The sequence below is a fragment of the Rhizopus delemar genome, genomic scaffold, assembly GCF_000149305.1.
Source record: "Rhizopus delemar RA 99-880 supercont3.7 genomic scaffold, whole genome shotgun sequence".
NCBI classification, from domain to species: domain Eukaryota; kingdom Fungi; phylum Mucoromycota; class Mucoromycetes; order Mucorales; family Rhizopodaceae; genus Rhizopus; species Rhizopus delemar.
In genome coordinates this window covers 2503069-2515465 of record NW_027137833.1, presented here as the reverse complement: position 1 = coordinate 2515465, position 12397 = coordinate 2503069, and the positions used below count along the sequence as shown (strand labels likewise).

Here is a 12397-nt window from a genome sequence, read left to right as displayed (position 1 = left end):
AAGTATCCTTGTATTTCTTCTTACCTTGTATAAGCAGCTAGAGTGGAATTTCTTTTTACATGTTTTACACTGTTTGGTTGGTATAGATCGATCTTGGGCGCTAATAATTGAATAACAAATCGTACAATCTTCTACTCCGCTAAAATGAAGGTTCACATTTCTCTTGAATACTGTTAATGCATCAACAATATTACCATTCTTTTGTTTTTGATATTTTTTAGTGTGCACAAAAGGATTTAATATCAAATTGCATGTAGTTTTCTATTCAACTCACCTGAGAGCCAATGACGGCTGTAATTGAAAACATCCATCCACGCCATTGTTTATCATTCACACCTACTTTCTGTACACCTTCTACTTCAATTTGGCGTAAGGGATAGTTGCTGGGTAGCTTGATTGCGATTTGCATATCTTGTTCATCTACCACATACTTGGCTGTTACTTCACTTGCTGCTTTCAAAGTCTTGATCGTAAACTCGTTTTCTTCGTTTTCTTCTAATTGTGACTTGATATCTGGTCTATTCACCAGTTCTAATTCATCATTGATGATAGGTTGACTAAAGTACTTTTCAGTATAGCTTTCGACAGCAAGTGTCAGTTGTCGATGTTTACAATCGATCCACCAAATACGAACAAGAGATGGAATGTATCGAAGGGAACGATAGTAAAGATGAGAGGCTAAAATGTAAAAACTCATTTCTTGAGATCCATCAAAGCCTTCGGTGTCATATTCTGTAATGTTCCAATTAGTCAAATCAAATGGCTTATTGGCACCCCTTTGACCGACATTCAAGATTGCACAAAGAACAGGCATCAGACAAGCAAAGGCTTCCTTTTCTTTTAATTCTGCTGTATATTCTTGTTTCAACTTGAATGTCTATAGATGTAATGCATTATTATTATTTTTTGCCAAAAGAATAAGTAAAGTATACTCACAATATCATTAAAGTGATCCAACATAAGCATCCATACTAAAAGGTAGCCAAAAACTTCATAATGTCGTCCATCCAATTCATTCACCTGCCATTCTGATAAATCAGGAGGATTTAAAATGAATGATAAAATGTTATTATCAATCTCAATATGTGTCTCTTCTTCTGTTTTAAAAAGATAAAGCAAATCAATATAACTTGGTTATGCAAAATTGATTCATGTAGATACCTGACGTTTCAGTGAACTCAAGACGAACGGATAAATCTTCAACCTTTTGAGCAATCAACTTTTTCAAAAGCTTATAGGCACACTTTTGAAGCTCTTCATTTGATGTGACGATAAGTTGACATAACTATAAATAATACTCTCCATCAGTAATTGTTTGACAAGAAAGAAGACAAAGCAATACTTACGTCTGAGAAACAATCCGCTTCCAATAAGGTTCTATCAGGAATATATTCCAATAAATTGGACAGAGCCTTTTGATAAAGTGTTCTAGCCTTGAAACCCACCCCTTTTCCATATTCTTTTGCAGCCAATTCTAATAATAACTTTCCATAGGATGGCAAATGCTCTTTCACAGATTCATAAAGCGCCTCATTATCATGAGACAATGTAATCAATGTCTGATAAAGGTCGAGTGCATAATACAAGACTAGTAGCTCTTCAGGTTGATTGGCGTCCGCGTAAGCTGTCCAGGTAAAGCAACTTTCTAAAAAGTAATCCCAGTGACCTCCCAGTTCATCAGGAACAGATTCTGCCAAGTGTTTGAGCAGTTGAGCAAACTGAGCTTGAGTTCGTGCCTTTTGTTGATCGCTACTAAACTCAAAGTCTTGGCTTAATAGTGGACGAAGAGATTGGATCAAGTACATGATTCTTTGGCGTGGGATATCAAAGGGCTCAACTTTAAGAGAAGAAGCATTCAAGAGACCCAAAATGCTCCAATAACGTTTCTTTTTTAAATCATCGTCATCACTATTGTCCTCTGTGTAATAATCGAAATCAAACAAATTGGTTGCGCCCGAGAGCTTGCTGCACAAATCACTTTGGTAGTGTCTGTAGGGATCAGTATCACTCAACGCATATTTGAACGCTCTCAGCAGTGATGTCTTCATCAGCAGATCGAGTTCAGTTGCTTCAGCTTTGATAACAGGTAACCATTTTTGCAATTCTGAAACATGCCAATCAGTAAGAACCAGTAGTTTACAGAGGAGATTTTGCAACACATTGGCGCAAAGAACTACATTTTGAGAAGATAAAACCAAATTGCTTGTGAAGGAAAGCAAGCGTTTGTTTTCTTGCACAGGTTGCCGCGTCTTGATAGAGGCAAGTAACTGCTCAGAAAATTCAGAAATGTTAAAAGAGGATCTTGTAACAAAGGAAAGCCAGTTAGAGAATAGGTCTTGGGAATGCTTGATAAATATACGGATGCCTTCGATTGCCTTCTTTTCCCAGATACGACACGCGTTAGGCGCAGACAATCCTTGATCACAGGCAACGCTTGTTATCATCAACTGGTGAATAAGCCAATCGTTGCGACCATCCGCAAAAACTAAATCAAGTGAGCTGAGATTAGAAAGGTATTCACCCCAAAATAAAGCAAGTCGAACAAATGAGGAAAGACCATACATATCGTAAGAGACAGGCATCAGCTCATCTTTATCGTCAATGAGTGAGTCAACCGACAAAGCCACGAAAGGATCAAGGATAGCAAGTGACAGATAGTCCGTTGTGTGGTGGGTGAAGGGAACAAAGAGATGTTCCCATTCTTCCTTTGTACCAAGTAGTATCGAAAGAGCGTTTTGATGTGCTTCTTGATTGAAAAAGGTACTTGATAATAACTTTTTGGCACGCTGGACAAAGTCAGATGGGCTTGATGTAAATGTTACATCAAGGATGGAAAGTCTCATCTGTTTAACAATAGAGTAGGCCAAGTCCATACGATCACTCAAAATAGTACTGGAGATCGAGTCCCAAACAGCAGCTGCCTTCACTTGGATATCTCGATAGAGGTTCATTTCCTCATCGTTTTCCTCTACATCATCATAGTGATGTGGTCTTTGGCTGGTAAATATTGCATCAAATATTTGGGAAGGAATACTAGCAAATGATTCCCTTTCTGATATTTTTTTTGCATTTTCGTCATCTTGAGTCAGTCTCTCCATCATATTCAATGTAGATACAACGGCTTTAAGGCCTTGGACATGATGCTCCCCTCTGTTAAAGTCCGTCAAACATGTCTCCAAATTAGACAAGACTACTGCTACGGTAGCATCAGATAATATCTGATAAGCTAAACATATATAAAAAAGATGGTGAATAAGTAGCTATGACTAGGAACAAAGAAAAAATACGTACAAAAGGAATGAGTCAAACTCAGACAAACAGCGTTTTCCAAGACTGGACGAGGAACACCAGTTCTAGGGCTTTCTGAGAAACCTTTAACCATTGTATCCAAGTGTTCGTGTTGGAATTTGAAATCGACTGCATTATCTTTTTTGATTTGTTCAAGGGCCAAGACAACAATCTCGGATGAATTTACTTCAGACTGTTCATGGATAGCATAGATTTTTTCAATAAATTCGTTCCACAGTTGCTTGGCTTCTTCTCGATCACTTAATCTAACGACAGCAGCTACATAAAATGAAGTTAAAGGAGCAATGGGAGTTTCTTCAGATGAAAATAAGATCAACAGTTGCTTAATAGCCCCAGCTATATTCTGTATTTCTTTGATAGCCATTTCATAAGAGCTGATAAGCTGGTTGGCTAGGGTGAGTAAATCAAAAGACTTATTTTTGTGTACAACACTTGAAACGACGGATTCGTACAAGAGACGTTTAACCAGATCGTTTGTGATTTCATCAATAGCAACACTTTTCTTAATTTCCTGAGATGTGCATACCAGAAAATTGCCAGTCTTTTGAGAAAATGAACTCATGTCAAACATGTCACGTGTAACTGTAGAGCTGCAATCAACAACTGTCTGAATGAAAAGCTGATCAAGTTGAGACCATAAAGAGGTGGATAAATCTATTTTTATTTGTGTTAGTACACAGACCGATATTGTCTTCTTATGTCCTTCTAGTTTACCTTTTGTGCTTTCAATAGAAGCTAAAACATTAAGATGTTTGGCTACAATCATATAGGCGTTGGAATCAATCTTTTCATTAATGACCTTATCACGCGAGCCCAAAAAGAAAACTATAAGCACATTCCATAGCTTATCTTGAACTAACAAAAAGGCTGTTTTCTTTGATGAATCATCGTCTTTTTTGCTACAATTAAAAATTAAATTCCTGCTCTCTCTTTTTCCTTTCCTTTCCAATTTACTTTTACCTTAAAGTGATAGCAAAATAAACGATACATTCAATATAAGCATCGAGAAATATTTGAAAGTTGGCCTTTTCAATAAATTCAGTGGATAGACCTTTCCAAAAGTTATCAAATACGTCTGTGTAGAATTTATCAACACTTTTAATCTATAATTCTCAAGGCGTTATTTGGCTAAACTGGGAGTTCTATCTTGTGATTACCTCTTCTGGAAGATTAGCCAATAATGCAAGCACACTAGGATAAGCAATATTGACAGAACCATTAAGACCCAATCGAAGAAAATTATATAGTTTTGGCAAAGAGGACTTCTTTTTACTAATTATGATCCATGATTGAGGAAAGTCTATGTGATGTTAATAGATGTTAATAAAATATATTTTTTGTTTCTTTTTTTACTTTTGGTCATAAGCAAGAGAGCATCCCACATTTCAGAATGAGTAAAAGATTCTTTTTCAACAAAAACAGCCGCAAAAAAACTTGGACAAATCACATCCAATCTTTTTTCCACCATGTCTATCATTCACCTCTTTTAATCTTATTGCCTTACTAGTAGTAGCAGCACCCCTTACCTTTCCAACTCAATAACAGTACTTTTATGAAACTGTAGAGTGATTTACGTATCAATGGGCTGTTATGACTAGCAAACTTTTTCCACAAAGTTGTATCATCCAATATAATGTTGTATTCATTTTCACAATTCATTCTTTGTTCAGCTGGTAGTTCACTTATTAAATAAGAAATAATCTGAAAGCTTGATGATACAATACGAGCGTATTTTGAGAGCATATCTTCCTTCGTAACATATCGTGCATCACTTAACGTTTCTGCAGTTTTGTACAGCAGCATATCTACCAAATAATCTAAAATTTCCTTTTGGCAAAATGATATAACTCCAGCTCTTTTATCTGCAGCAAACATTGCCTAATATACACGTATAAGTAACATGGTTTATCAAAGCAAAAAAAAGGCATATCTCTTACTTCAAAAGATCCCTTTGCGACACCAACAATATCCTTGCTTTGATCATGCATGGACAATAACCATGGGCCTATTATATCTTTCAAAACTGGTGCCAACTTCTTTTTGACGTTAGAAGTAACAAGAGCATGCACTTGATTAGCAACTAATCGCACTCGACGGTCTACTTCCAAAACAAGCTTTCCATAAGTTCCGACCTAAATGTGGCACAGTCAACACAATAAATTTTCTCCCTATCTCGAAATCTGCTTTACCCAAGTATTCAATATAAGTCCAATAAAGTTCTTGTTTGCTTGTAAATAAGCTTCCAGTTCCTCAAGCGCTTTAACCTTGGTGACAGAATCGCGTTTAGAAATTTTTTTGAAAATGACAACTAACTCAGGATCTAATTCGGGAAGCGCTATGACATCAGAACTATCTGTTGAAGAAGGTGTTGAAGGACGTGAGGCGGCAATGATGCCTGCTGCTGGACTGTTGGCACCTACAAATTGAGCGAAGCCGCCAAGATTATCTAGGCTGAAGACATTAGCAGAAGTGGCGCCTGCCAACTCAGCAGCGCGACTTTATAAGAAGTCAATACCTAGTTTATATTTTGAAGTTTTCTAAATGTTTTCCCTGCTACTTGCAGGGTTCAGGTTTCCTTTCACTTGGGGGGGTTTTTTTTTCCCCATTTGGGTTTGCAAAAAAAAAAAAAAAAAAAAAAAAAAAAAAAAAAAAAAAAAAAAACAAAAAAAACAAAAAAAAAAAAAAAACGGGGAATGAAATGCTTTAATTTATGATGAAATATTGGCGTTAGTAAATCCCTGCAAACAAAAGTAAAAGTTAGTGAAAATGTACGCCACTGTTTGTAAAGAAAAGGAAATTTACCAGGAATTATTCTATATTGTACAATATTACAATACTTTTCCCAGTCTACTCCATATTTTGTTCTACATTTATGATCATCTCTTCTTTCGCGATGAATTAAAAGAATAGCGAAATAAATAGGATAGAAATAAGGAATAATTGAACCAAAGCCGCAAGGCAAGCTCCAAGCTAAAGCCATAAGCCAATCTCCAAGATAGTTGATATGACGTGACATGCCCCACCATCCAGAAGTTATCAGTTTACTGCCTAGCTTTGTCTCTATATATTCGAGCTCTACAATATAAAAAGAATTACTAAAATTTACACACTTTCTATTATATTCTATTGCTTACGCTTAGAACGTTTGCTTGTTGGGTTTTCACGAAATTCATTCTTTTGTAAGTTGGAGCTTCTAAAGATATAATAACCAAGAAAGTTGACAAATAAAATAATACCAAATTCAAGCCAACTTATAGTGCGAGGGAAATCAACCAAATAACGAGCTTGAAGGGTATAATTGAATGGGACCCAAGAATAACAGCCAAAAGCAAGCATAAAGCCAAAGCCATCTTTTATATGGTGATTAGTGATCTGGTATTAAAGCTTTTATATATGTACCAGTTGTAATATCCATGGTAGTCAGGAGAGCTTTTTCGTACCAAAGAGCATCAACTACATACCAAGATTGAAGAAATTGAACAAGAACCATAGATTTAGTGATGTAACCGAGATTTATGAACTGTTTAGCTGCCAAACAATAATTGATGAATAACCATCCAATGAGCCCAGGACGAAGCTCGGTAAAAAACTTGATGTCGAAACTTCCTATATGAGGGTTCAGCTCTCTTCCAATCATAAACTAAACAAAGAAAAAGATAAGCGATCAACCTGTAATACAGCATACTACGAACTTACATCGTAAATTGAGTTTCCACTATTTCCTCCCAGTGCCAACAACTTGTTAGAATTAAAACTATTAATGTAAACAAAAAAAGATACAGCATAGCTAAAAACAATCGAAGCAAAGGTCAATTCTGTAAAGTGATTATATACATATTCAAGAGACCAAATCCCTGCACTTTTCAAAAAGCAAAGAGCCACCAGTAGAATCGCAACATAAGAAATAAAGCCTATACATATCAATTAAAAAGTGTTCGTAACCCTCTTTTTATTTCCTTGACTAACCATTCAATCTATACTTGAGCCTTGTCTTATCTCTCATTAGAGTGCCATGAACATCTTCTCCAGGTAATATTTTGTAAAACAAGGCCAATAAGCCCACAAATCCACAGTAGATAAAAAAGGCACCAAAGTCAAATAAGCGCATTAAATGGCTTATTGTAAATCTTGACTGAAGAAAGCCTCTCCAATCAGCAAATAACTCCTGAGATGGATAACCAGTCTGATCACAACAGCTTGCAAGAAAAAGCTCAAGAACTGGCAAGATTACAATCATGGCAAATGCACCTAATGGTCCACCAAAAGCATAATAATGTGTTTTAGGATTAAGCTCTTTTGTCATTGATTGATAACGGAAAAACAATGAAACAATTAGAAATACTAGAGTTTATATATACTAACTTATCGGCGACTACATCCGCATAATAATAGAGTAGCAAAGTAAAAATTTATGAAAATTGTAAATCCCAGACTTTCTGTATTTATATCCGTGAAGTAATACTAAGCGGTTCCCGAATGGTCGTATGCTCTACGCTTTTTGGCTATAGATGAATTTTGGTTAAAGAATGAAATTCAATTACATTTTAAAAAGTACATACGATCTCGAAGAACGCTGTAGGCTGCCGATATGGATTGGAATTTGACTTTAGCTTGTTTCTTTTCCTCTTGGTTAGAAAATCTATCAGGATGGTACTTCATTGCTAGCCTAATTATAAAATACAAGTTAAATTATAAAAGTGTTTATATGTTGCCATTACCCTCTAAATGCACTCTGGATCTCAGATTGTGTTGCTGTTGTAGGAACGTTCAGTGTGCGATAGTATCCTTTTAAATCATTATTGCTGTTAGAACTCCAAGCAGATTGATTCGCTTTTTCTTCACGCCATGTACGACGTCTTTCCTGGTATTCAAAAGCCGCATAGCCTTTTACCCAATCTTCATCCCAAGCAGAAGAGTCTTGAGCCATAGATCTTATTTCATGCTGCTGCATCAAATCCCGTATATACAATGAAATAATCGGGTAATACAAAGTTAGCATAGACACAGTTATTGTTGGCAGCACAATTCCAATCTATGATGCTTTCAGTATGCTTACACTAATAAAAGGGGGTTTCACTAATACTCACCCAAAAAGACCCACTTGCGCCACCCCACCCAATACCACCTGTCATAGCCATAATTGTAGCCATTCCAGCAGCAGATGTAATTGCAGATCTTTGCCAATTATAAGCCTTTGTACCACCTACCGTCAAATCTTGTCCATTGACAAATGTTCGAAGCGTTCTTCCCATATAGTTTACAGAAAAAATATAAGCAGGATAATATACCGGTGAAACAACAACATTCTCTAGTTGAATGTTTACTTTTAAAAATCGAGTCTCATCCATATTATACACTTTGCGCAGATACTCGTCAGCAAATGTTTCTTCTGTCGACTGAATATAGTTTTTAGCAAATCTCAATGCTGTGTTTGGATATATAGTAAATGGGTCTATCCTGCGAAATTCACTGTCTACAAGAGAGGGTGTAAAAGGAACAGCACTTTCAAGCGCTGGTCCAGTAGTGATGGATTCGACAAGACCACGTCGATACCTGTGTGATGCATATATTTGAAGTTTATGATGGCCTAAAGGATGATAGTCTCTTGTAAACTGATGCTTTGTTGGAACCCAAGCCCAATCTGTATCCCAACGAGATTCATTTCTCTTTGTTGCTGGGTTATAATGTGTTCTTATTGTACGTCGACCCTGTTTTTTTTTGCATAAATAAATTATTCTTTTTTGGATTATACGCCATAGGGTTTTACCACTTGGGCTTGCTCAATAGTTGAGTGAACAGTGGCCGAAACAACCCAGAATGGTAGAAATGATTGCTCTGGTGGTGAAGTTTGTGACAGTTTTACTGAGAAAAATCCCGTACCATGATAACGCTCAAAAATCTATATGATTTCATGGTTAGTGAACAGTTTTTTAGGGTAATTTTATTTCTACTTCTGAGGCTGCATTCACGTGCTGAGCGAAAGGAATAGCCATAATTTTTTTAGGTGAGGGACCCGAGCTTGACCATCTTAAAGGGATAGACGAATATTTTGGTCGAAAAGAGTGACACTTTTGTAATAAACCAAGCATGAAAAAAGAGAAAAAACATAAATCTGCGACTGCTTGATTTGGGGTTTTAAAAACGTCGTAATTTAAAATCTTTTTAATTCAAGGTGCAACATGTTTTATAAAACATCCTCTTTTTTAGCGTCAAGGTAAATAATAAAGACATCCATCTGCAAGTTTTGTATGCTTGCTGGATGGATGAAATAAGATGATCAATAACACTCTACCTTAACAGTGCCTAATACAGAACCGAAGAACCATGTCTGCTGAACAGATTATTGAGAACCAAGAAGTTGAAGTCACTGTTGAATCTACCAATGGAGGTGGCATGTCTGTCGAAGACGCCCTCCAAGAGGTTCTTCACCGTGCCTTGGTTCACGATGGTCTTGCTCGCGGCTTGAGGGAGGCTGTCAAGGCTTTGGACAGGTAATGAGGATGAGAATCCGATGACGCGTCTGTTATTAAACATTACATAGACGCCAGGCTCATCTGGCTGTTCTGTGCGAGTCCTGCACCGAACAGGAGTACGTGAAGCTTATTGAAGCACTTTGTGCTGAACATAATATTAATCTTATCAAGGTTGCTGATCCCAAGAAGCTCGGTGAATGGGTTGGTTTATGCAAAATCGATAGAGAAGGAAATGCTCGTAAAGTCGTTGGTTGCTCATCAGTTGCTGTTACTGACTTTGGAGAAGAATCTGAAGCTATGAATGTTCTTTTGGATTATTTCAAAACTCGTTAATTTATCGTTAAAATAAAACTTTGCACTTCATATTGTGTAATAAAATAACATTTTTCTTTTGGCTTTTTCGTATTTCACACCCATACACTACAAAATCATCACAATATTCACTGTTCCCAATAACAAGTATAAATAAAATAAGGTTTTGACTATAAAACAATACTTTAATTGTTTAAATGAAACCAATCTTGTTAGCAACGTCAAGAGCGTCGACATCAGCAGTCAAACGAACGAAGGCCTTCTTGTTACCAGAGGTGGTAATCAAAGTGTTGACAGTAGCAACTTCAACGTCATAAAGTCTCTTGACAGCATCCTTGATTTGGTGCTTGTTGGCCTTGACGTCAACAAGGAAAGTCAAAGTGTTGTGTTCTTCAATCTTCTTCATGGCAGTTTCGGTGTTAAGGGGTTGACGAACAATACGGTATTGGTCCATACGGGGAGCGTGGGCAACAGACTTACGGGCATACTTGGGAGCACGCTTCAAGACCAAAGTCTTGGGACGGTGGAAGTGTGTAGTGGTACGAACCTTGCGGACAGACTTGCTGTGAACACCCTTGAGGGCGGACTTCTTGGCGTTAAGAGCCTTGGTGGAAGCTATATTGGATTATTATTGTTTAGCTTCGTTGCTTTAGTTGAAATGAAGAGAAAAGGAAGAGATGAGAGAATTGTTATAATGAACAAAAATGCATGTGTTTACAAGCTTCACATTTTACATGAAACTGTGGCGAATTCAGCATTATATCAACATCAATCCATTTGTATATCTCTTTCTTTCATCGATATCCTCTCTCCCTCTCTCTAATGGTATATTATGTGGTGATTACCTTGGTTGGCCATTTTTAAGATTGATCTACCAACGATTCTGGAAAGGAGGGCTTTACTGCTTTGCTGTTTTCTTGGTTGGCAAAAGCATTAGAAACCAATCACTGCCTTCCGGCTCGGACCCTCTAATGGCTCGGAAATTGAACTGTCATTATTTAAACCTCAATTAGGCGCAGGGTATCCAATTACACATCGCTTTCGCGCCAGAAGCAGATCAGACAAGGAAATGAAAGCTAAAAAAAAATCCTCTTTACGGGAACAAGGGTAGAAATGATAGGGAAGAGAAGGAGGTGTGTGCAAGAACTAGAAGCACTAATGTGGAGAGGAGGGGAGCCAATCGAGGATCCTATGCTTTAGTTGAAGTAGTCCAGTTCATAAATAATGATACAGATAGTAGGCTAGCAAAGAGTTCAAGAAAGGATAGCTTGAAGGGAGTGTGGCTTTTGAGTAGACAATATATTTAAGACTTATTATACTTGCGTTTAACAAAACTAAAACCCGAATGGGCGCATAGTGATTTAGTTTTCATCGTTTTTGTCCTGGCCAGATTAAAAAAAATGAATGGAAGCTAAAAACCCTTCATGGGGTCAGGGGCAAAAATTATTATACTTACACTACTTTCGATAATTATTCGTGCACCTTCAGGAAAAAAATCGGATTAGTTTTAATAATTCATGATTTATTAGTGTATGAAATGCACGAAAGAAAGAAAAAGAAAAAGAAAAAAAAAAGCTTACGTTTGACTTCCACATAATCAAATTCGCAACTGTATTTCGTATTAATGGTCCAGTGGGTCCCTTTCTTTATGCTGACTGCAACGTAGACGAATGATGCAGTAACCCAGCAAATCACCATTTTGCCAGAAACTATGAAACCAACATTTTGAAAGAAGGTTAGAGCATACTTCGTGGCAAAATCATCTTCTGATGTAATGGCTTGATAATATTACATTGTTTTGTCAATACTGATGATATTTGAATGATTAACAAGAATGTTGTAAATAAAACGATCATGGTTGTTCTTTGTTTAATTTAGATCGACAGTAACTGACGTTACTGATTTCTCAACAGCGATTTTAAATCTTCTAACCACCAAATACAATTTATCATCAATACTATGTCTCTTAACATTATATAACAATTGTGCTATGATTGATATTGATGAAAGACTTAATCGCTTAAAAAATTTTAGCATTGATTTCAACTGATATTTTGCATTTGACACCTGAATTATATCATCTACCTCGTCAAATATTAATTGGTAATATCTTCATTTCGCGATTCTGAATACTCAGGTATATCAGATAAAGGAGACAAACCGGACCTCTCAACCCTCTAAACTACATATATCACTAAATGCTAGTCGATTAAGGTTAATATGTTTATTCCTGACAGTTTTTTGAACATGTCTGATTGTATATCTTTTTGATTTTAAAGAGCTGCTCTGTGAGTTCTATTTGT

The 12397-nt window shown here is 36.6% G+C and overlaps 5 protein-coding genes across 5 annotated transcripts; 1 reads left to right on the top strand and 4 right to left on the bottom strand.

Annotated features, from left to right (window-relative positions):
- Window positions 1-265: 265 nt before the first annotated feature.
- RO3G_10170 (uncharacterized protein) lies at window positions 266-5915 on the bottom strand (the record flags this gene model as incomplete). The annotated part of the gene is made up of 13 exons (XM_067664755.1): window positions 266-877; window positions 937-1097; window positions 1162-1285; window positions 1347-3226; window positions 3292-3963; window positions 4024-4208; window positions 4270-4412; window positions 4467-4609; window positions 4663-4713; window positions 4836-5187; window positions 5247-5441; window positions 5499-5725; window positions 5867-5915. 13 exons carry the CDS (start codon window positions 5913-5915, stop codon window positions 266-268), a joined length of 4794 nt encoding a protein of 1597 aa, XP_067520856.1.
- A 517-nt stretch (window positions 5916-6432) lies between these two features.
- On the bottom strand, window positions 6433-7417 carry RO3G_10169 (uncharacterized protein; the record flags this gene model as incomplete). Its single annotated transcript, XM_067664754.1, has 4 exons — window positions 6433-6659; window positions 6709-6949; window positions 7006-7096; window positions 7290-7417. The coding sequence occupies 4 exons, from the start codon at window positions 7415-7417 to the stop codon at window positions 6433-6435; spliced, it is 687 nt and encodes a 228-aa protein (XP_067520855.1).
- Window positions 7418-7770: 353 nt separating this feature from the next.
- RO3G_10168 (uncharacterized protein) lies at window positions 7771-9302 on the bottom strand (the record flags this gene model as incomplete). The annotated part of the gene is made up of 6 exons (XM_067664753.1): window positions 7771-7811; window positions 7869-7975; window positions 8028-8341; window positions 8397-9017; window positions 9077-9208; window positions 9261-9302. 6 exons carry the CDS (start codon window positions 9300-9302, stop codon window positions 7771-7773), a joined length of 1257 nt encoding a protein of 418 aa, XP_067520854.1.
- A 331-nt stretch (window positions 9303-9633) lies between these two features.
- Window positions 9634-10115, top strand: RO3G_10167 (40S ribosomal protein eS12; the record flags this gene model as incomplete). The annotated part of the gene is made up of 2 exons (XM_067664752.1): window positions 9634-9800; window positions 9851-10115. 2 exons carry the CDS (start codon window positions 9634-9636, stop codon window positions 10113-10115), a joined length of 432 nt encoding a protein of 143 aa, XP_067520853.1.
- Window positions 10116-10287: 172 nt separating this feature from the next.
- On the bottom strand, window positions 10288-10952 carry RO3G_10166 (60S ribosomal protein uL23; the record flags this gene model as incomplete). Its single annotated transcript, XM_067664751.1, has 2 exons — window positions 10288-10709; window positions 10940-10952. 2 exons carry the CDS (start codon window positions 10950-10952, stop codon window positions 10288-10290), a joined length of 435 nt encoding a protein of 144 aa, XP_067520852.1.
- Window positions 10953-12397: the final 1445 nt, after the last annotated feature.